The following is a 25366-nucleotide window of genomic DNA, read 5'->3' as shown; positions in this document are numbered from 1 at the left end:
TAACAGACAAAAGCTGCCTTATAAAGTTGACAATATAATCCCCATTTATAAAAAAATCTTTTGTTTAACTACTGAATAAGAACTCATTGAGATGCTAATCATATGTTGCATTGTAATTTCTGAAACAGCACTAAAAAGCATATTGTTTTGAAAGGCTGAAACATGGATGACCAAAAATATCCCAAATTAAAGAAATAACAACTTCTTCCCCAGTCTCTCCTGAGTCAGAAACGTGATTATTTTTGTTGGTTTTGTCCTGTGTAAGACACTAGTGGTTTGACTCTATTCTCAAGAATTGCCATTAGACTAGAGCAGTAACAACAGATCTGCATGATTGTTTTTTAAAGCTACAATAAAGCTTAGCTTTTTTATTTGTTGTCGGGGGTTTTTGGAGCTGCAGTTCAATGCAAAAATAGCTCTCATGAAAGGCGAAAAAATGTTAGCCTCAAAAGCATTATTCAGAAAGTGACAGTTGTATATTTCAGGCACTTCAGACCACAGAAATCTTGAGGCTTCTAGGATACCAAAGAAAAATGTTAAACTAGACAATCAAAATCAGACTCCACACTGACAGCAACCAACAGGAGTGGCACACTTTCCTTGCTTAGACTTAGCTCCAGGATGGGCTATTTTCAGCCATGCTGAGCAAGCAGCAATGTTCACTCACTTGGTGATTGGGAAGTCATACTGCACTGCTGCTTTAATGTGGCTCTCTGGAATAGATTTAGACAATCCACTCTGATAATCTGTTTTTTTTCCTAACTAATGATTTGGATGTACTATATTCAAGAGGGAAAACAGTGTAAGCCAACAGATAATCATCTGAATAATTTAAAAAATAAATTATTATTCTGCTTTCGTTCACTTTAATAAGACATTAATGTGAACCAATTTCATCATTAGCTTCTTCCAGTTCTCACCTGATCCACTTACCCCATCAACAGAGATCACTTCTACAAAACAGCAATACAAACTTTCATGAAATCAAATTATCTGCTTCTTTAAGGTACAGCTCTGTTTCTGTCATTAGCTGGTAACAGTGAAGATAATATTTTCAGTCACCCACTATTTACAGCATAAGGAACTAGGGTATGAGAATCTTTCTGCCTGTCTCACCCCTTGGAAACTGAGCAAACCACTTTACTGCCTCATGTCCCTTCACTTTCCTGCTCAAGCCTCTTTTATACAACATGCTTAATAAAACCCTTTGTAAAGCAGACAGTGGCTTATTTAGAGCAAGTGCTATGCCAGTGGTAGTCCCGTATTCCCACTATGAAGCAGTGAATCGAACTGTTCAGCAAGGCCTGTAAAACATACCAAAGAACTTAAAAGTCTGTGCAAACTATTCACAGAAATGTTTTTATAAAAGACACATGTTATGGTTTCCCCTTTTTTCCCCCCTTTCCTTTCCCCTGGTACTCTTCTGCTACAGTAGCAAGCCCTGAAGCATTCCAACAGCAGCTGGCAAGGCAAACTGCCTTCTTGAACTTTCATATGCAAGGCTCCATAGAGCTGGAAGTTAATCCCATGCTGCAACTTTTCTTTTAGAATCAAAAGTAGCATATGGAACAATCTCCTATGAAGTTACTTTATTCTCAAATATGGGTCTTATAAGCACCATGACGATATAGGTTTAGTCAGTCAGAAAACAACTGCAGCTCACAATGTACATAAAATTAAGTAACTGCATTCATTTAGAAGCTCTTTCAAATTATGCAACTTCTATTTTCTTTGTTGGTAACAAGAAGGACAAACTAGCTGACAGCATTTTTAACATGCTCAAAAGCAGCATACATACTGCCACAGAATGTATAATACAGCTGGATTCCAGAAGCTTTATTCAATTACAAAAAATAAACAAAGTTTGCCGAGTTTTTAGCATAAAAAGGTAATTTCTCTTCACTTTGTTCATGCAAAAGAAAAAAGATTATGCAATAATGCTGTGTTTTTCACTGGCTCACAGCACTGGAAACAATAAAGTCAATTCACAACCAGAGATTTTCCTCATCTATCTTCCCATTTTTGACATTTCTCTTCCCAATACTGTCTCATTATGACATACTTTGAGATATATGCATTTATCATCGTGTAAGTGGTTCAAGCAATATTTAGTAATCTAACCCAAGACTCTTCCTCCAATTCCAAATGATATTTCAAATTCAAGTCTTCTAGGTTATGCACAATGGCCCGATGGGACAAGTTTTTAAATGAAGTTATAGCTTAAATGTGTTTTTAAGCACACGACTGAAGTCATACATAAATTCACTTTGCAACACACAACTTGTTAGCTTCATTAACCAAAAGGCAAGTGATTTTCAGTATACAGCATTTTAAGAAGCATTTTTAAAAAGAAATATGTATCCATTGAGTAGAAAATACACTGCTTATACACTGCTTACACCTGGCAGCTAAGGATTTCTTAAAATAGCAGAATAAGGAAGACTCACTTTGGTTTGCCATACATTTATTTCAAACTAACTGGAAATGAATTGCTTCAGAACAGTATGATTCACAGTGCCATACACAAGCCAAAGTCTCATTCAATGCTTACAAGTCGTTCGGAGTTTGTGAAATTTAATAAAAAAGAAGAAATATTTCATCTGTAGCACAAAAGGGAAGTACTCACTGATATCATCTTCATGATAAATGACAGAGTGGAAAGGTAGATTTTTGTCCTTAATGTATCTCTCTGCTGGCTCAATATAAAAGGTCCCACTGTGAGTTTGGATGAATCCTTCAAATTTTCCATCAATAACAGACCCATGACTAAGACTTCCCTGCTCACCTGTTAATGAAAAAAGTGCATCAGTTTTTTTATACCTTTCTAAAAGCTTTCAGTCCTGTACAAATTTTGAGCATGCACTCTACCCAAGGTCTTGAGCAGACAGCATGGTGTTTCCATAATTATCCTGATTGAGCACCCCTTCCCAACTGCCAAAAACCTATTAATTATACAGTAATAATATCCTGGATAACAGCAGGAAGACATTATTGCATAAAGTTTGTGTCTGAAGTCAAGATTATTCAACAGCAAGACAAGCAGTTATCCCAAAATCATAGTTTCTAAGTTAAATAGCATCCTAATTGGGTGCATACATTACATGTTTAAAAAGCACATGATGAATTCACCTATGTATTTTAAAACTGTCACATATACAGCATGTAATCTTATAACCAAGTCCCGTCCTTATACATCTGTTCACACAACTATAAAAAAATAAAACCAGACTGTACACTAAACTGTGAAAGTTTTCAAATAAAGATTTTCCTGTATTCAAGAGATCCATTTTTCTCTTCAAGCATAAGCCTCTTCAAACAGTAGCTGGGTTTAAATGTGAGATGAAGTGAATTTGTAATGGAAACAGTCACAATCTGGAAAAGTACAACTACCAAAGTTTAATCACTGACAGCTACAACATGCAGCATTCCCAGTAAGCCTCTTCTATAAAAAGGATGAAGGATGACTAAAAGTGTTTATATACTGCTTCACTAAGAAGGATTCAGAATGACATTATCAAATTATCAGAACTGTACTCATTTGTATCAGAACTGTACTCATTCTTATCATTAATCAGCACTAACATTAACAATTATCAAGAATTTTCTAAAGCTCATACATAGTACTGAAATTTGGAAAAGTTATCTTGAAGATATGCCATACAACTCTTAAGAGAGAACACAAAGAATTATAAACAGGCTTTGCAGAATGTTAATTTTAAGACATTTGTTAAGTAATGCTTCTGACTATATTCTATCAGAATGTGCATTAATATCCTGAACTTATAAGCCATGTATCTTTGGAAATTTCAGAGTACTCTGAAGGAAGACTCTTGATCTGAATGGAAATGAAGGACAAACAGCAAAACGGTTTATTTACTCAGCTATAACTTTGTTCATTATATTTATGAGAGGTTCGAAGTTGGGCTGAATGAGAAAGTTAATTAAGAGAATTAAAATAAAATGTAGAGTAAGTCTAGAGAGTAGATTCATGTGGATCCTTTAACACCATCCTTCAGCAATAAGGAAAGAATGAAAAGCTTTTCTGAAAAAATGTCACAAAATAAGAAAAAAATGCAACAAAAGACACCCTACACTTTAAAAGCCCTCTGACCTACTGAAGTCATATCCTAAATTGGTCTACCTAGATGCATATGAAGGGCTAAGTGTATACACCTCTTTTCACAGTTTCAGTCACTTCTTGACTTTAGGACATTACTAACAGATCTTCAGGAAGCAGCCAGATTCCTTCAAGAACCAGACTGTATAAAGAGGGATAGAGCAAGTCTTAATCCTCCTTTTCTACATCTGCTTTTAATTCCTTAGCTGTCCTTACTTCTTAATCAATTGTATATTTTATACTTACTGGAATCCTGTATATTACCCTTCACAATGGGATCTCTATATTACTTAAACTGCTTCAAACTAAGAACAGTACCTGATTTTTTTTTTTTAATGCAGAGAGCTTTTTCCTTTTTTTTTTTTAAACACAGACACCTATAACAGTATGTTCACAAAAAGCTGAACTTTCAAGTATTATGGATATGAAAATTATTAGCTAAAATACTCATTTGTTGAGTGATTCTTATATGAGAATAAAAGCAGATGGAGTTTAAATGCATTTACATGCACTATTGAAGTTTAGTAACGATAACCTAATCATGCAGTTACTCATTTTCTGCATGTACTATTAAACTCCTGTTTAAAATAACTGTGCTTTAATCTATTTTAGTGTTGTACTTACCATAAATGTTTCCAGTGTAAATATGGGAGGTATCATAATCAATTACTTGGTTTGATATTTCTACTTTAAAGTCATCACTAAAAAGAGATGTATCTCTCTTCATTCGAAGATTGAAGTGTCTAGAGTGAATAAAACAAGATGGTAAATTGTCTTTGAGTTTCAATTACAAGAACACTAAGCAAAGTACTTCTAATCAATATTTTCGTGCAAGCAATTTGCAGAACCTGTACAATTAATCTACAGAAAATGTTTATACTGTACAAGAATTAGACCATTGCCTAGAAGGATCTTCTTAAGCAGTATTATTTAAATGCTTTTGATACAAGTACCTACATTCACAAGATTTAAGACGGAAAACAGGGATAGACTTAAATGCATAAATCTAAAATGCTGACTTTGATTGTACACTTGTTCCCATTCCTCCAGAAGACACAGATGTAGCTTAAGGAAAAACGCAACTATTTTACCTCAAGGCAGTGTGAAGCATAAGAGATAAGAACAACTATCAGTTTATTTTACTTTCATTGCTAAGGTTTAAGTAATGTAAATGAATGTAAATGAACTAATGATTGTTTCAATTTAAACTCAAAAAATAAGACAGGCAACAATGTTTAATAAAAAACACTTAAACTGGTAGAATTACACTCACAACTATGTAAACAACTCGTTGAATGATCTTGTTCAAATTACACCACATTCTCTGATGCAAATCCTATCTTTATAAAAACATACTACTACATTTTCTTTGCACAAAACCAAAAGTTTGGTTCAGTTAAGTCAAGCAACATAACTGAAGTGTTTCAAAATGCTTGACACATGAGTTCATATCTGTAACAACTGTTAGCTTGCTTCAGAATTTCATTTGGTATTCTCTGAAACTTTGTATAAACACAAGTGCAAACACAGATCAGTGAAGCTGTTGAAACTTCAGTCATTCCAATTTTACTCTTGATTTTCTTCCTATATTTTTCTCTTTCAGCACAATCATGAAATTGAAGCAATATTATAGTTATGCCACCGATTTGTTACACAGAAAGTAACTCTGGTAAGTTGACTACTACATCTGAGTCTGTCTTCAACTAAAGAAACGTGACCAGTCTCTGAGTTTATAGAGTCCACTAATGAGATGACTTTCCACACTGTAAGCTAGTTTCCATTTGTGCTAACAAAAAAATAACCAACACAAATGTCAAGTTGTAAATTGTAAATCTAATTACTTTTTAGTATTGCTGATGCATGTATAAAATATATCTCCAATCTTCACTTGCACATTAAATAATATGACACTATCGTTGCAAGTATCTTATAACAACTGTAGATTAAGATGTAAAATTGAACATCAAAGAAAAAAGCCATGCCTACACTTAAAACCTGGTAAGGGCTGTAGTGACTCATGCTGACCACTCAGTAATGCAAACAGTATTTCACAATCAAACTACCTTAATTTATATTGTTGCCACAGTGTTAATAAAGCTTCAAAGTGAGTGTTCTCCTGCAGTGATGTGTTAGAGGGATCTACTACCAGGTTATGGAATTCTGAGATGTGTCTGGTAGATGGGGAATATTAAACTTCAGCAATTCCCTGTGACTCCTGGGCTTAGTGCCAAGCCAACCAGTGCTCCTGCTATAGTTTCAGTATGGATGCAGTTTGAGGGCCAATTCTCCTGCTAATAAAAACAGACCAGCTCACCGCAGACGTGCTTGTGTATCACAGTCACCAAAGAGAACACACCAGCTCACAGTGAGCAGCTATCTATGCCCTGACAGACATGTTTTATCATAGACAGCTAGTATTTATAATATCACAGAGACAAAAAAATAGGGTCCTTCCTCAAGTCAGTCTCTTTCCTAGCCCTGTAAAGCTGTCTTTTGGCAACATAGAGGTTCATGAGGATAAGGAGGTAACATGAACCAGCAGCCCAGGATAACATAGGATGTCATGCTCCAAGATTACACAATACATTTTTTTAGGGGAGGATAAAAATATTTTGAGCCACCCCGTGTGGCTTTTCTGGGCAAAAGTTAGAAATTAACAGGCAGAAAAAATTAAGACCAGCACTCATTAGAATTTGAAGAACTTCATTCAAATACTTTGAGAAGTTCTACTCACTGGTTTTAATACACTGCTCAAGGTGTTACAGAGATTTGAATTCCCTTTTAGTTTGATTTTTCCCTGTGACTGAGTTCTCCAGAGTTACTGAGGATGGATTAGACTCTTCAGGTGCTTCTGAACTGAAGTTAAATGACGGGAGATCCTGGATACTTTAGAATAGCTCTCCTCCCTTCTCCAATATTTGATGGAGGACTTCCTGCCGTAAGAGGTCTGTAATTCTGTCACTGTGATGAACTGAAGTTACTACTTATCCCCAGCAAGAGCACTTATTATGGTTAAAATTCTTTTTTCCTGGTGAAATGAAAGTAGTGGATTTTCTGAAAAAAACCCAAACGCAAACCAAAATAAAAAAACCCACAACCCTCTCAACTTGTAGAGCACTTTTATCTCCGAAGTGCAAAAACATTAATTTAAAAATAGGTTTTTCTAATTGTGCTCATGTAAATTTCAAATGAAATTGAGGAGTAATTATGATCTCTGACATTGAACTGCAACACCAATTTTTTGTTTTGTAATACACTATAGAGGATGCAGGATTTCTCACCCTGTGTATGTCAGCGAAGTGGGAAAAAAATGGACTTGATCTCAGAATGAAAGTGAGTAATTTACCAAGTTTGGACTAAAATAACACCAAGTTGACAGAAGAACTAGTCCTACCCCTCAACTGCGAAGCCATTCAGGGTATCCTTTCCTCAGCTGCCACATCATCTATGTCCCTATCCCTACCAATTAGCATGACCCTCAGAGCTGCCCTTCTGGACTGCCCTTGTTGGCCACCACCTATTCAGTCTGCAGGGTCAGTTCTGAATTTTGCCCAGATAGGCTGCATTACAGGACTGTGCTTTGGGAGGGGCACGGGGAAGCTCAGGAGAGTCTGTCAAAGCTGGGAATGGTTCTTCCTTCTGGACAGGATACCCTTCCATCATTACCCTATCTGGCACTTCAAAATGGACTGTTACAAGTTATATGTGCCAAAAAGTTTCACTAGTTTTAAAATTAAGAAAACTCTATTTATTCTTTCATTTCCCCCCCTTCTTACCTTCTGCACTGGAACGTAATTAGCACTTGAAGCTCTAACTCATGCTGTTAAGTATCTATTTATTAATAAAATTATAACAATGTAATTACAATAATGTAATTATAACAATACAATTATGATATAATTATAATAATAATACACATATATTTGCAGGGTTAGAGAACTACTTCAAATGCAAAAATCAGGCAACCGTATTTCACAAGAACAATTCTCTGACCATTTGATTTCTTAATTAAACTATTAGATAACTTGATCGCCTCAGAGCTATTTTTAAACAGATCTTTTCTTGTTCATTTAAACGTGCTTGATGGGAACAGGATTATCTGTCTAGACTGTCTACCCTTCTAATACTGAAAAACATAGTGACAAATCTTCCTTTAGTTATCCTCCAACAAAAAAGGGAGAAAGAAAGAAACAACTTGGAGGAGGCAGAAAGCAAGCATCAGTCTCTACTTTGAGGAATTAACAACTTTAACTAACGACCAAACTTTAAACGATGGTAATCATAAAACCCCACATACTACATAAAACCTACAGTAGGGAAAATAAGTTCAATTTTTATGCATATGCAGAGGTATCTGCTTACAAGTGTCAGTGAAACTAACTGCACTGAAAAGATGCCAGTCCATAGATGAGAACACTCCAAATTGTAATGACTGCTCAAACAAATGGATAGCTGGCAGGGACCCCAAAAAATCCAGCTCAAAACTGTAGCTTCTCAGTAAAACTTCCAAAGACCCTATAAAATCTATTTCAGTATCTCACCCAATATAGAAGTTTTATTCTAGATTTCTTCACATCTAGGATTTCTCCCCCTTTCTTGAAAGGAATATAAGCACTAGTGGCTGCCCTTCTCACAGTTACATGGAAAAGAACACATCTCAGTTTTCTTTCTTGTCTTAAATCTGGTAACTTCAGGAATTCTGAGGACAAGAGACACCAGGGATGTTCAATGAATTTGTCTATTTCATTCCTGAATATGGTTGCTAAAACTAGCCGCAATGGAGGAAACAAGAAGCTTCAAATAAACTTTTTGGTCATTACCATTTCTACAGCATGCATCGAGTTCCCTGTACCAGCAGCAGTATAAATGTAAACTATGCTATTCCCTTGCCTGGCTACACACTAGGTAGAAGAGAACTATTTCCAGAAAAATAACAGTTCTTTTATTTAATACTACTACTTTCAACTGCATTTACCACCTTGCATAAGGTATTTCCCAGCAGTAGTGGTCTCTAGAATAGAATTAAATCAATTAAGAGATTAAGTTTTGACCTTGTTTATTTATTACTGCTTCTGTCTTCTCTGTTTCTGAAAACTGATACAGTAACAGGTCATTCCTTGGTTACTGCAGGGTTTGCTAGCTTGGTTAAAGTCAGGATTTTTTTTGGTAAAACTGTGTTGTTACATAATCCACTTTGATGACAAACTACAAATTAATGGCAGTACTCTAAAGACTATCAACAGGTAGTTCTTTATTTTATTTCACTTTAGCTTAGAAAGGGAGACTTTCAGATTTACAAGTATGTAACACAGCAACCCAGTGATAGTTAAGGAAAAAGAAAATAGTTGAGAGCACCAAGCTTAGCTAAAACCCAACAGTTTCCCACGAGCTCTAGTTATGTCAGTTCTGTGCTCTAGCCACAGAGCAAGTACTTGAATAAAAACAAAGCTGACAGCACTTGGTAAAATTAACATACATGTAAAAGTATGTACATGTCTTCTGTACCTGTAAGAGTTAATGCTTAATCTATTAATCCATTGCTCTTTAGCATGAGTTACCTTCTAAGCTCAGTGATTTTGCCCCACTGGGACACTAATGGCAAGCCTGCAGTCTTTCCCAAAACTGGCAGAAGGAGCTACTATCAGTGGTATGCAAAACAGCACTTGGTGCTTTCCCTTTCCTCAGTCAAATTCCTGCAGCCAGCAGCAGGCTGAGCAGGCAGAATCACTCAGTGACCGGAAGAGATTATTTAAAAAAAAATAAATAATAAAAATAAAGGAAATGGAGGAGTTACTCCACAGCTGGAAGAAGTGGCTGGGAAAAGGAAACAGAAGGTGATGGGCTGGCAGCAGCACGGAATGTGACTCCAGGACAATGAGTCCATTTAGTTCATCCTCTTTTCTTCTCAGTAGGAACCAGACAAATCTTTGTAGTTGTGCCTCCACAAGCCTCCTCACTCAGGACCTAGAAGATACTACTCTACTTGAGGAGCAAGTCTTTTAACCTTACTTCTCCCATTTAATACGTAAAAGACTCTTTTCTCTGAAAAATGGAAGGAGGTACACACATGGGAGAAAAATTAAGCCCTTCTTTGTAACTGCTTCCACATGAGGCATCCCAAAACTTAAAATCAGTTCCCACAGACTGTCAGACTCATTCCAGCCCCAGACAAATTAAATAGAAGACAGCTTAACAACTGAATGGTGGATTTCAAATACTCGCAAGTTAAGTCTACAGAACCATTATTCTTATACTGTTTTCACTTACTAGTAAATCCAGACAACATATTTAATCATAATTTAACTGGTAATTTCCATGGTCCTGCTACTGACACTAAAGCAAACATCTTTGAAACAACACATGATAGGGTCTCCAAGGTTTATCATTCTAGTAGCACCCCTCCAAAATGGAGAGAGTATCACTCTCTAGTAAGTACTCATCTGAAAAATAATCTCTGCAGCATTCAATGCTCAGTAATCCCAGCTAGAATGCTTGCAGCTTATGTTCGCTTTCAATTGACAACTCTATCATGGCACTTGTGATTATGCAGACTTCATTCCTGACCTTCAGAAGTCAGACTTGCTAAGCTTGTTATTCTAGAAGAACACAACTGAGGAAGCAGCCTTCATTGTAAACAATTTGCTACTGATTATTCTTGATATAGATAGCTACAAACATATGAGCTAGCTCAGATAACAGAAACCACCCAAGCAGGATTAAAAGTAGCTGCATGTTTGCTAATTTACACTCTAAGAAAGTCAGTCAAGTATCTCTGTCTTGAAGAATATGGTATATAGATTTTAAAAACAAAGTAATCTTTATCCAGGGCTGATTTTTCTTTTTGGTAAAACTTCTGGAAGACAGATTGTGTCACTTGGTTTGCTGTTTATCCAAAATAACCTTCCCATTTGTATTTATATGAGGTTGAATATTTATATGCAGTGCCATGTTCTAACATAATTTAAAAACATGAGTTCAAAAAAACCAACATGGAAAGATGTACTAGAATAAAATTACAAGGCATCAAAGTTACCACAGGAATTCAAACTAAGAAACTAGATAAGAAGCTTCCTTAGAGAAACAAATACAGACAGAAAGAAATCTGGTAGCTGGTACTATGAGCATAAATGAAGTTTGAGGACTTTAAACTGAAGTCCACTGCTTTTCATTTTAAAAACACAGCTTTTTGAGAATGTGGCTGTATCTACTAAAGTTTGTTAGCCACGGAGTAAAGCTTAAAGCATTCATACCAATTTCAGCAGTATGGCAGGGAAACCCTGTGCCTCAGGGTTTTTTTGTCATGATGTAATGACCATGTATAGACTATACAGTCCAAGATACACGTCTGAACAACTTACAACATTGTTTTAAAAATAAAATTTCAGGTAAAAATCTAAGGAAAACTACAGCTAAATTGCTAAACATCTGAAAGAATGTATCTTTAACTTAGTAATAAGTAGGTGTTTTATGTTCAAATACCAACTGAAAATTCAACTATTCACTAAAGCTGCACAGGCAACTAACTTTTCCAAGCAAGAGTCACCAACTAATCCAGGACAAGGAGTGAAAGTGGGTGTGGATGGGTGACTCCCAGAACAAATTAACAAAAAATTTGAAAGCCTAAGTTATTAGGAACACACTAAGTAAAAAGTTAACTGACAGCACAGTTCACTACTACACAGATGTAAGTTCCTTTAATCTTCTGAATGCATCAGGATCTTAGGACTTCACAGTTTTGTAACTAACCAAAAAGGTACAGTTCAGAGAACATAAGGTGTCAGACAAGCTCTTTAAGCTCTGTCCTCAAAATGAAATCACTAGGAATGAAGTATCCAGTATATGTCTGACATTTGGAACTAAGTTTAAGATGTTCTGTGATTAATATATATGGTGTTTTTACTGAAAAATTAAATAACCTTCCAATTTTCTACAGGGAAATGGTTGTACTCAGTAAGTGAACAGGGCAAGTACATGTTTTGTGACCAAGTCACAATAAAATGTCAGGTTTAGTGACATCCCAATCTCATTTTCAAAACTACTGACTTTACCTTGACATACAAAATAACTTTATGCCATATTAAAATATTTCACTGTACCTCAAGCTGGTGCCAAAGGCACCACTTTTCTGTTAATCTTTCTATGTATTTTTGTTGTTTGGTTTGTTGGTTGTTTTTTGGGGGACTAGGGTGAAATGGAATGGGTTCAAAAGCTACTTTATACCAGGAACTTAGCTGGCTAATATTAACACTGTGCATTCAGTATCTTTGTATGAGCTTTCACTGGACTCAAAAGACACTTCAGATTAACTCACATTAAAACATTCAATATAAACTGGCAAGTGGAAGAGTTATGATGAATAGCCAGGATTGTTTTAAAATTTCATAATCCTTCCCATTTGAAGCATTTTAGAAGTGAGCACATTTTGCACTGCTGGTGAAACAATGTCAACTCACTTAAACTACACAGTTTACAATTAAAAAAATTAATATGTGTCCATACCTTTCTGCAGTTTTAACTGCCCTATTAAGCTAGTGTTTTAGCATTGAGTGGTGGCTGGTTTGGTTTAACTCCTTACATCTGTCATAACAAGCTGTATTTTAGATTACTCAACAACAAAAGTTTTGAATATTTTCTGTTATTCACAGTATCCTGTGTAGCATCTAACTTTCAGATGAATGTTAAAATAAGGCAGGGTTTCTCAGTGATGGCAGGTTATACACTCAAGTTCGGTGTGAAAAAAGGTAGCTTTGGGTTTAATTCCACCCTTACAGTACGTATTTAATTATTCAACTGTTATAAGCCTGTTATAAGATAAATGATAATTTTACTTGGTATAAATATACTACTACTGAATTTTCATTATTTTTTTTTTTCCTTTTTCAACAAAAGAGTACTATGAAATACAGTTCTTAAATCTAAACAGTCTGTTGAAAAGAACAGATGTGACTGACATGATCATCAAATACTTGTAGCTGCCAGCCATTTTCTGGACAATGAAACTAAGTTTGATGAATGCTAATCTGGCATATGACAGCCCTGCCACTGAACAGGGTAGTGTGGCATCTCCCTTCTCGCCACTTCTGCTTATTTCTACACCCTTTCTTCTTACAGCCAGTTTGCATATGCACTGAATTAAATGAGGAATTAATCTGGCTGAAAAATAACCAGCCAAATCACTTTTGCATCTTGACTAGCCACATGACCAACAGGTGCTTCCTCTGGCACAAATGGAAAGATGTAAGTTAGAAAGTTCAACTAACACAAGAGATATAGCATAAGAGCTGTGGTCTAGCTAGCTTCATTTGCCCTTTCCAGAAGAGAATAGCAGTAAATATTAGGACTATTTTCCACCATTTCCTGGCTACAGAATACATCCATTTCATCAGCAGACAAGTCAAAACAGAATATAACAATTTCAGTACTTGTAAGTAGCAGCTGCCTAGTATCTCCATTAAGTGAAGGAGACGCAAGTTGGACAGCTATATGCCAATAAACCACTACACCTGGTCAAAGTCTTCACTACTTGGTACAAGGCCATTCAAAAAAAATCTGATTTAAATTTTCAAAATCTCAAACCACGTTAACTAAATGCCTTTAAGTTTCATCGTGTGAATTTAAATAAAACAGCACTTTAAGAGTCCATGGGCTAAATCTATAAATGGTATAATCATTTTGCAAGACCTATATTTCCTACCTTAGCACAAGATAATTAGAATATTTGATAGAAAGGTTTTAACATTGTCCTTCTCAGTGATGATATATATCACTTATAAATAGTTATTCACAATAAACTAGCTGCAACTCCAAAAAGGCAATTCTATTTATACAGTTTTTCAAACTGCTACGCAGCTTCAAAGCTACTAAATAAGACTGTATGAAGTAAAACAGAATTCACTTGATCCTTCTTAAGTCATGTTTAGAGAAAAATGAAAAATATTTTGTAAGGACACACTCAGATCAATTATAACAGGAATCTGTGGACTAAATTTACAGCCTGTTAACTACCCTCTGTTTGGCAGGAAGTGTTAGATGTGTCCCAGGAAACTACCAAAATCCTAAGTTATGGACTTGTTTGACTTTATAGTAAGCTTCTATTCAGCATCCTCAGCTAATGATGGACTTGTGCCTCAGAGCATAAAGATTCAGAATCAATTGCACATATAAACACCAACACTCTCCTTTGTGAGTAATAGTAGCTGTTATAAAAATCTTTATAAATCTGTCTGTCTAGGGACTGTTGTGACTAAGATCCACAATGTAAGAGAAGAAATATTTTTTAAACTTTGTTATCATGAATACAGTTAAAATTCTTACAAAATATGGATTTTCAGCCCACCTTATTAACACAGCTAGAAAGCACAGGCTAAGCTAAGAGCTCTATTATACAGAAGAGTATTATGGGATCTTCACCAATGACAAGATCAATCTGCTCAAGTGGACTAAAATGTGGACTGCTCTCAGAAGGGTCTCATCTTCCCTCCATCACCCCTTCAAGTCATACAGATTTTTTCTTTTTTTGCCAAATAATTTTCAGCTGGATCAATTCCCAGATGCTATTCTTAGTATGGTTTAAAGACTGCTAGTGCTAACACAAAGATGAGAATGGGAATGGAGTGAGACCTGTTCCTCTCTGTGCTAGTACACACTTTGGTAAGCCTAAATTAACCATCAGCCTGCAGCTTAAAAGCAGCAGCATTTAACTGAAACTAAACTTCACTGTCTAGCAGCCTTCCTGAAGATTTAATTAAAACTGAAGAGGTTTACAATATGAGGAGCCTCTGAAACATCCTAGTCTGCAATCTTGTTTATTAGAACAATTTAATAGTGAAGAATAGATTGCCTGTAAAATCACAGCAGAGACAGCAGCAATATGACTCTTTCTTAAATAATAAACATTTCCTGGACTACAGATCACATCGAAAAATATGATTTTAAGGACAGGACTTCAAATTCAGGATTTGAGTTGCAGTTCTACAGCAGTTACAAATACAACTCTAATGTTAAACCTTCTGGGACTATGCACTGAAATTCAGTCATTGCACCACACACCTCCACTCCAGCAACAACACTTCATTCCCTGAAGAAATTACAAGCTGGCACAGAAGCAGAATGCTTACTCATAACACAATATTCCAACCACAGACTCAGAAGACCTAGTTTTACCTTTGCTCCATCAAGCTTCTTATGTTTCTACATATGGCTAGCAATTATTTACCAAGTTCTAATTACTTAAATTGTAAAATGAAATAATTAGAAAAGTACATTACATATTCCTAAAATATATTAAGACAGTGGTGCTGCAAAGGAGGGAGTCAGAGAAACAAAGGTACAGACAAATACATTACTTCATTCCTGTTTCTCCTTGTTTATATAAAAAGCAGGCAATTCTAAAGTACAAAGAGATCTTCCTAATTGAAACCTACAAACTAGACTTCAGTTGCTTACATTGAATATCTAACTTTTGTACTGGATCTTACAATCACATGTTAAATGCAGGGCAAAGCAAGTCTTCCAAGAGCAATTAGCTTTCCCCACATCAAATAATTGCTAAATCCCACAATAGCACAGAAAGCAGAGGAACCCATTACACATAAAATGGAACCCTTTTTTGGTCTATTTTGCAGTTTCAAATGCAATTTGAAATTGTACTTTTCCTCAATTAAATCACCTCAGGCAGTTTGGCATAATTTTTGTAAAAAAAAAAAAGCAAAAAAAAAGCCAAAGCTCCATTATAAACTAAGAATCAACTGCCATTCTGTTTCCAATAGGATTCCATTATTTAGGCTTCAAAATGCATTAACAGTTACCACCGGAACTTTGAATGACTACAAGCAACAATTTCACACTTATACTGGACATCAGAGAAAACAGTTCATAGAAACTCTAACCACTGCATTTTAGTTTAGCTAACATTAACCTGATGACTGCATTTCACCATTTACATTTCACTATGTAATTAAAACACATATATGAATAAAATATTTTAAACAAATACCTTTAAAAATATCACTAACCTTCCATGAGCATGAAAATCTAGATGCAAGAACTGATCTTCATGCGATACTGCTCTTTTGGCACGTTGGTGTTTTTGGTGTAACAAATCCACATCGTAAGACAATCCTTCATAGTGTCTAATGTACTTATTTAGAGGATTTCCATACTGGCCTGAAAGAGAAAAAAGTAAGGTTTGGCGTATCTGAGAAATTACTAAGGTTACAACTACAGCACAGGGCATGGCAGATCTGTGGTGCAGAACAGTTTGTTTCCCACATCCTATGCATGTTAGCTTTCTTTTTTCTCCCTTGTTGTCACGGTTTAAAGCTGGACTGGCAATTAAATTAATGACAGGTGCTCTCCATTAACCCCTCTCCCTTCCCAGAAAGAGAAAGGAAAGAGAATAAGGGAGACAGACTTACAGGTTGGAAACGAAATTACACTGCTTTAATGAAACAATAATAATGAAAAAGAAAATAATGAGATATATATGAATATATATAAACCTACTATCATGCTACCTCCCCAGTAATGCTCACATCACTACCAAGGCTGCAGGACAGTCCCTGGGAACTGGACTCCTGGAGTCTGCAGCAGGAGGAAGGTGGACACAGGAATGCACAGATCAGGATCAAAGGCAGACAAACAGAGTCCTCCCAGGACGGCAGCCACAGATCAGAAAAGCTTGGTCCTTATTATCTTTTATGACCTTTATCCTGAGTTAGAGGTACAGGACTGAATAGCTCTTTTGGTCAATTTTGGTCACCTGTCCTGTCTGCTCCTTCTCACAGGAGGGTCACAGGTACCTCTTTCCTCCCTTTCATTTCCAGTGCATAAGAAGTTTAGCAGAACCAAGCAGTGACCTTGGTTTCTATAGGAATAAGTATCAACAAAAGCCCTTCTGTGTACCATTCTGAAGCAATAACTACAACCATGGAGCATCACCACGCCTAGAAGCAGACACTGACTAAAAAACAAGCCATTAATTTCAGCAAGTGCCATTACTTAGAGGAGACTTAACTGAGAAGTAAAATTACTAGAAAGAAAACTGGTTCTACCCTGGCTCAAACCAGGACACTTCATTCTGCTATGGCCCCAGATTGAATGCACACTTGCAGTTAGAAAGCATCAGAAGGACCTTGAAAAGCATCTTCCACTTCAGTTTCCATCAAAACTATTATAGTTCATTTACTCCAAAATTACTCCACAATGCAAACTATTTTAGACAAGAATGCTTGAGAGATGCTTCAGAAATCCACTCTTGATCCAAACACAAAAAGTGCAACAGCTGAACATTTTTCTTCTGGTTCCTAGAACTGTACTTCCAGCTTCACTCTGCATTCATGACACAGAAGTATCTGCTCAGAATGTTTATATTCCACACACCAAATATCCAGAAAAATTAAGAGCAAATCATGCCACCTAGCACAACAGATTTTGTATAACACAGAATGTTCTCATACACAAAAAATTTATAAAAGAGGTATCTTCAAAAATGTACATTCAGTTCAGTCTATTTTGGAAACTTCCTTCTAAGATAGTATTTCTGACTCACCTTAAGAACGCATGACAGAAAGCAGCACAAGATTTTGGTCCTCCCATCCTGATGGAGACAGGGACATGCAGAACTGACCAGGGGCACTACCATTTGAGAGCTCTTCCTAGATCTACAATATGCATATAAAGGACCACCATATCAGCCCTGTTTTTACACTAAATATTCCACACTTTACAGTAACACAGCATTTTTCACTTCAAGGTTAGCTTTAGTAGGTCAATCACAGGAAAGGAAACTCCATGTGCTGCCCAGACACCTGCCAGATATATACACTGCTGAGAGGTACTTATGCCTACCAAACTTTCAACAGGCCAGTGATCATATTTAAGGAAAGCAGGATTGTACTCTCTGGATCTAGCCAATTCTCAACACCATTTTGATCTTGTGAGCCTTGGGATGCGCAAAACACACACATTACTCTTTTTATTACAAGAGTTAGTTTCCCTTCTTAAATTAATGGATTTGTATATGGAGAACGCTGAAAAAAAAACATGATGAACATAGAATTATTTTACTCCAGACAAGGAGCCACTACATGCATCACAGACATTTGCTTAACTCATATTTTGGGCACTGCTTTCAAATAAATAGAGTTTCCAGCACAGATTCACCTTCTTATTAATCTATCCCTAGCAACTGCAGAAATGTCTGCACAATAAACCAACAGCAAAGCATAAATTTAACAAAAAGTGTATTTTCATATGCTGACCACCACCAAGGTCTCTATCCCCTGCCCATTCAACACAGGTACTCTGCAAGTCTTACCACACTTAGCAGTCAAACACTAGAACACTATGCATGAAAAATATTCCATCTACCTGCCAAAAATAGACACAGACATTGTACAAGGAATTAAGATGAAGTGATTCAGTAACTGTGATCAGAGATCAAAAAACACAGAGATTCCAGTAACAGGAAATAATGGAGGGAAATAGAAAAAAAAAAACAAAACAACTTGTGGAGCAAAGCACTGTGTCTTTGCAATGGAGGTATTGCACACAGTATGTTTTACACAGAGTGAAAAAAATATTTATAAGCAGTTTCTATTTAAAAATCCAATAATAAAAAGTTAATTTAGATATCTATATCTAGAATCTCCAGTCAAGAGTGAGATCATCTCAGTGCTTCCAGTTTCAAAGCCAGATAATAGATGACCCAAATTACATCATGTTTCTTGATGTACTAAACATTAAAACTAGCAAAGAAAAAAAGATACTAAATGATGTATATTTCAAAACTCCAAGGATTAATTGCATGTTTTGATACACAATTTTTATCAGTAGCTACCATGCAAACATTCACCCTTTTTGAAACAAGCCTTGCAATATTCTTCTGTACACTTCATGCAAACATACAATTGATTCTTTTCTCTTGTAAGTCCATAGAAGCAACTGCTTCTGAAGAACAAACAAACTATTCATTCCAGAAACTACTTTGTGTATCAAATCACTCAAAGGTAAGCACCATCTCTTACAGTGTTATTATGCAAAAAGTCAAGTTTTCTTTTAAGCAGCTTGGGACAGCAATATATTGCCAAAAATATTTGTAGAAGTAATGTCTCAACACTGTCAAGTTCAGTAAATATTTCCAAACAAGTTCTTCCCTACATAACCCCTCTGATAAAGAATAACAGGCTGAGCATCTCATATAAACTATGCATTACCTAAAAAGATTGGACCAGATGATCCTTGAGGTTCCTTCCAACCTGGTGTTCTATTATTCTATAATTATATATATTCCAAAACTTTAAAAGGTATTTCAGGGGACTGTAAGTTTTTTTTAATTGAAACAAGTTTGCCCTATCTTTTTCATTCACAGAGATGCAATGTGATTATACAAAAACACAGTGCAGTAAAAGCATCATCATTTTTAGTAGCTGCAACACATCATCTTTTACAAAAAAACAACACAGAAATTCAACTGTCAACCACTTCATTTATACAGACACAGATGTGATTTAAAACCTGAATGGTCTATTAAAAGCTGTGGTATACAAACACAATCTTATCTACACTACAAAATTAGTCTTAGAATACAGAACATGCAAGTTGCTGGTCTTCCACTTCCAGGTTGAATCTGTGATCTTAAAAAATATCTTCATGAAGAGCATAAGGTTACTTTCCATATGACAGGAACTGCATTTCACAGTACTTACTACTGCATTCTGAAGGGTGGGCAACCACAATCAGTAGTATAACATTATGCACCAGTTTCTGCTTCAAGGATGTAAAACTTGTTTTTTTTTTCCCTTCATTTCTGTTCTGTTACTTTTTTCACCACATATTGTTCTTACTTGTGTGTATGCAAGTGTTTAACCCATCGTTCCTGGCTCCTCACTTAGCTTCAAAGCCCTCCCTCCTTAACCTCCTCCTTAAGGAAGGGTAAATATTTCTTAGTTTATACTTGATTTTCAAAGAACCTGACTTGGGCTATCAACTTTTTTTTTTTTTTTTTTTTTTAAATATCAGAGTGCAGCATTTGAGAGATCAACTACTAAGTAGAACCTCAGATTTTCTCCAGAATTCTTAATTCTGCATGAAAAAGCAAGCTCTCTCATAGTCCATTTAACCTAAAACCAACCTAAATGTGAGAATTCTCAGAGACTTCATGCAATATTTTTCTTTAGCTATCCATACTGACAAGGTTCAGGAAGGCCCAATAAGGCACGTGTATCCCAAAGCTTTGCCTCAGTAGTGTTACATTTTCAAAGAAAGAAATATGTTATTGTACTAAAAATATAACTTTGTAAGAAAAGCAAATGTACCTTTTCCTGTATTTACTGTCATTTAAATTAATACCACGAATTTCTCAGTGCTTGTTCTTCTCAAGGGATTAGAATGCCTGATCACCAATAAGCTCAATGAGCAATGTAAAACATAAGTAAGTTAATACTTGAAATTGCATCTCTTGCATTTAGCAGCAAAGTACTGCCACATGATGGTGATACTGCTGGATCTTTTTGAAATTCAAGTAATGATATACTGCAGATAAACCACATTCAAATTTCCTCACAGTACTGGCAGGCTTCTGCAAATGTTGACTCTTTGTCACTGACTGCAAATAGAGCCCAATAAACAAACTTAATTCTTATTTCCTCTCACTCTTAGTCTCAAAATACAAGTCCATTCTCCCACTTATAAAATGTGTCATTTAAGGAAGTCTACATGAACTCATTTAATCCAGTAAGATACAGGACAAATCCAAAGTTACAGTAACCAGCATGAAACATTCTGAGGATGAATAATGCTGTCCCTCTCTGATGTTTTTCTAATCACTTCCAACAGTCCCAGAAAATGAAGCAGAAAGACCTCCTATGGCCCAAGAACTATAAACCAAATGAGATCAGCTTGAGTCCACCTGCTGTATCAAAGTGATTCACCATATAAAATAGCTTGGCTACAGGTACATACTTTCTTATTTCAGGTATATGAATCGAAAGTGTCAACATTAAAGAAAACAAGCTTCAAAATTAATTTGTATAAGTTAAACTTAGCAAAAGTTTAAATTTTTAAATGAACCTAAATATTATACCAACAACTCACTTTAAAGACTATCAAAACTAAGGAGTTAGTATGCTGCAGAATGTGTAAACTTCTGTGCTCCAGAATCCCAAGACTATTTTACAAGTTTCAACTTTTCTGTGGTAGGAGGCTTCTAATAATGCATTCCTTAAATTTTTATAGGCCACTTTTTTTCTTAGTATTGCAAGGTACTCTCTGAACAGCTTCAGGCACCTAGAAAAAAAGTTTTAAAGCATGACAACTTACTGAAGACCCAATACTTTGCGCCTGATTCAGGTCTTATGACCATGTGGGAAGCTGACAGACTGCACTCAGCTGAGACACAAAGAATAGTTTTTAAGTGCTAACTACTGTGAAGAGACAGCAAAGCACTGCTGATATTAAAAAGCCTTATAACGGTTCTCTCTGCCAAGCAAAGGCAGAGAAAGTTTTAAGCAAAAATATTTTTTCTTAACCAACATTTATACACTTTCTGTGATCACACAGCAGTGCTGCTTCTTCTCCCTCCTTTCTTCAAAGCTTCAAAAATTCCTTTTAAGTACTCTCATAGTGAACACTTAACACAAACACTCTTGCTGCCCCAATGCATCTGAATATCACCTAGACTACATGCTATTTGATGGATTTTATAAAAAGGGACTTCAGACAGGATTGAAATAAATTCTTCAAAATGGGCAAATACTTTCAGAAGTTAACATCGCAATAGCATTCAGTCTGCAACTGATACACAATCTCCTTCTAATAAAACCAGCTGCGTATCAAAAGTGATTATTTTTTTCATAAAGATAGCTTAATCAGTAATTTGACCTCAGTGACACAGGAAGTTAACAGGATCCCATGGTAAAAGGCTGTTAAACTGGAAAGACTTCACTGAAGTGCATGAGGCAGGTACAAACAGATAGTTCCAGTTCCTGTAATTAGAAGATTCAGATTCAAAACAGAAGAAGTGTATCACAGAATCTGAGTGTAGTGCACCCCAAGAAATCATTACAATAGCATACACAGACCTCAACCTCCATGACAAACTACTGTTATTTTGATGCCACCGAAAAACTAGTATTCTTTTTAATGGAGACCACAAGACGGAGAACCTTTCAAATATGGATATGATCAGGAAGCCTGTGGCAAGTAACACCAAACCATTAACATCTAGTTACAGTTTAAGGGTGCTGCTCTACAAATTCCATGTACCAAGTTGCCATCAACCCAACATCAACGATGGCATGAAGTCATTCCAGGCAACCCAGTGGAGTAAGCCAATGTTCTACTTTATCTGAACATTAAGCTAGCAGACAGGAAGCCCTTAGGATACAGTTATCTAAGAGTGACAATGGGATGGTTCTCAAACCTGACAGGATAGTCTTCTAAAGCCTTGCTAAACTAGATGTGGCATTTCCTACAACAAAAACCCTCCAGGGAGGAAGCTTTACTCTCATGGTCTTAGAATTAAACACAAAGAAGGACTTTAAACAGAACTAGGGAGAGCATTTACAAAAATGTTTCAAGGTGACAGTCTCTGTAAAAGAATTTTCTGTATGAGGGTCTACAGCTCTTCAAGCATCCCTAGAGTTGTACAGAAAGTTCTACAGCTGTTGTTCTGAACAGACACAAACCCCAGGGACAGGAAGGGAGGCTCAGGCATTACATGCTCACCTTCTCACCAGGCTTATGCAAAGGGGTAAAACATATCACTCATTGGATTTTAGCTACAAGCCTCCTGACACACTTGGAACAGCTATATAGTGCAATTGCTAGGTGGTCTGTGCCAGATTATTTGCTGTTCATGGATATTTTCCCAGATAAGACTACCAAGACTTCAGCCCCCCAGTCAAGATCTTCCCAGTCTGTGGGAATGAAGCTATACCAGCAGCAGAGGAAATGAGGTAGCGAACACTTAAGCCAATTGCACGTACATGGGACCAGATGGGATGGATCCAAGAGTGCTGAGAGCTCACTGATGCCATTTGAACCATTCTATCACATTTTTCTAAGGTTATGGTGATGGAGAGAGGTTCCTGACAACCGGAAGACAAACGTCAACCCTATCTTCAAGGAGAAGCACCTGACAGGCTGATCAGTCTAACCTCAGTATTTGGGAAGACTATGGAACAAATCCTAATGGAAGCTAGCTTCACACACACAAAAGAGCAGTAATAAACAGTACTGAAGAATTACCAAACAAACCTATGTTAACTTTACATATTGTGGTAAAAGCTGACAACATCTAACTTCCCATAAGAGGGTAAATCAAGCATGCATTGTTCTAAAAGGTGAAGTTTATATGAAACCACTCAGACTAAGACTTGCATAACAAAGGTGAAGTCCAAATATAATTCAGGCTTGTTAGTGACAAAAAAAATAAGCACAGAATATAACTTGATAGGCTATCAGAAATTGCTGGGCAGCCAGGCTAACTTACCAGACAACTCTTTTTACTGCAAGTGTCATCACTGATTTGCAGATCTGAAATGCCAGCATATGATAAATATCTTTGAGAATTATTATTATTACAAATTTAATAAAGATAATCAAAGCAAGTTTTATTTCTTTAAGCTGTTTTCATAGTGTAGTCTCTTTCTCTGAAAAAAAGTTCCTTTACATGGGATACTAAAGAGTGTACATAGCATTCAGACTTAGCACTTCTGTGCTTAAGCATATTAAAAGCCAGTAATCCTACCATATACCTCCCAACTTGAAGTTCACTGAAAAATTTATTCAGGGTGTAGTTTTGTTACCAAAGGGCAGTTCCCTCTGCTTTTTTTCAGCCACTCCATTTCTGTCCTTCCCCTGTGTTGGCAGTAAAATGTATTCAGCTGAAAAACATGCTCTCTCTTCTGCTCAAGATAGTTTTTGGTGAACGAAGAACATGTAATTGAAAAGACAAGTCAGGATCATTTCCATTCACTGAAAGCTCACATTTAGGGCACAGTTAGAACAGGACCACCAGCATAAGCAGAACACAGATGTCTGCTTCTTTTTTTTACCCTCTTGCTCCCCACTGGGTTTAGGTCTGCACAATTAACCCATGGAAGTAAACATCTAGCAGGAAACGATTAATTGCTTTTGTTTCAATTAGCAGGTTGAATTGGCTCCTCATGCCATCAAACACAAGCAACAGTAAAGGAGGAGCAGTGGGAATGCATGGTCAGGGCAGGACCACCAGAAAGCAGCAAAATACAGTGGCTCTGCCACACCATATTAACTGAACTTTTAGTTCCTTTAAAAAGTAAAATTAATCTGCAGTCTTAGATCTTTGGGTGATGGTATTTCAAAGGTACTATCTAAACACCTAATTTCATTTACTTTTAATTACCATGGTAATTTCTGAAGTAACCATCTCACAACTTCCTTCACCAGCTACTGTCTCATCCAGCCTATAAAACTCTTAATGTTTTTATTTTAAAACCTGGATAAATGCTGAAGGCTGAGTGTCATGTTAATGACACTTGTATTCTTCTCAATTTATATCAAGGGCACAAACTAAATAACTAAATCACTCAGATGCTGATAGCTCATTAATTCCTTCCCACAACTCCCTCATGTCCAGAAAAAACAGAATTTCCCCCATGCTCACTGGAAAACAGGTAGCTCGACATTCAGCAGCACAAGACACTAAGATACGACTCAGAAGTCCTAGCAATACAGAAGAGTGTGCTGTACTAGAGAAAACAAAGAAATGATAATAGATTTCAAGTTATTACCAACATCTGATCAGACTAGACAAAGCACAAGAACTCTTAAATTCAAGCTTTCTGGGGATTTAATTAGTTCTCTTTTCTGTGTTTTCTATTCCCCTTCCCACTTTTTTTTTTTTTTATAATGACCCTCGGGAAGAAGGAAAGGTCCTAGAAGTTATTTCCATTCCTCAAATAACATCATTAGGTATAGATATTTAAGTACTGTTTAATATATTTGCATATATATTCATAACATGCAACAAAGCATGCTACTAAAAGCTACAAATACTATTGCCTAAACTACCACTTTATACATGTCAAAATTATTAATAGCACCAGGCAGTGAATAGATCTCTTCAGCCAAGCACTTTCAAGGGTATTGGGGAGAATGCTGAGATTAACCTTTTTTTTTTTTTAAGAATTCTTAAAAATCTAGAACCTAAGATAAATATATCTACACGAGACAGTCTACTTTTTGCCAATTTCAAAAAAAACAAGA

General features: G+C 36.1%; 1 protein-coding gene across 1 annotated transcript in view; it reads right to left on the bottom strand.

The window, feature by feature from the left end:
- The window catches only part of ADAM10 (ADAM metallopeptidase domain 10), a 45956-nt gene that overhangs the window by 17673 nt on the left and 2917 nt on the right, over window positions 1–25366 (bottom strand). Inside the window, 3 exon segments of the mRNA XM_051628996.1 lie at window positions 2627–2785; window positions 4742–4860; window positions 16132–16282. Of these exon segments, the coding sequence (XP_051484956.1) occupies window positions 2627–2785; window positions 4742–4860; window positions 16132–16282 (429 nt within the window).

This window comes from Apus apus, chromosome 10, assembly GCF_020740795.1.
Source record: "Apus apus isolate bApuApu2 chromosome 10, bApuApu2.pri.cur, whole genome shotgun sequence".
NCBI lineage: Eukaryota > Metazoa > Chordata > Aves > Apodiformes > Apodidae > Apus > Apus apus.
This window is presented reverse-complemented; position numbering and strand designations above follow the sequence as displayed.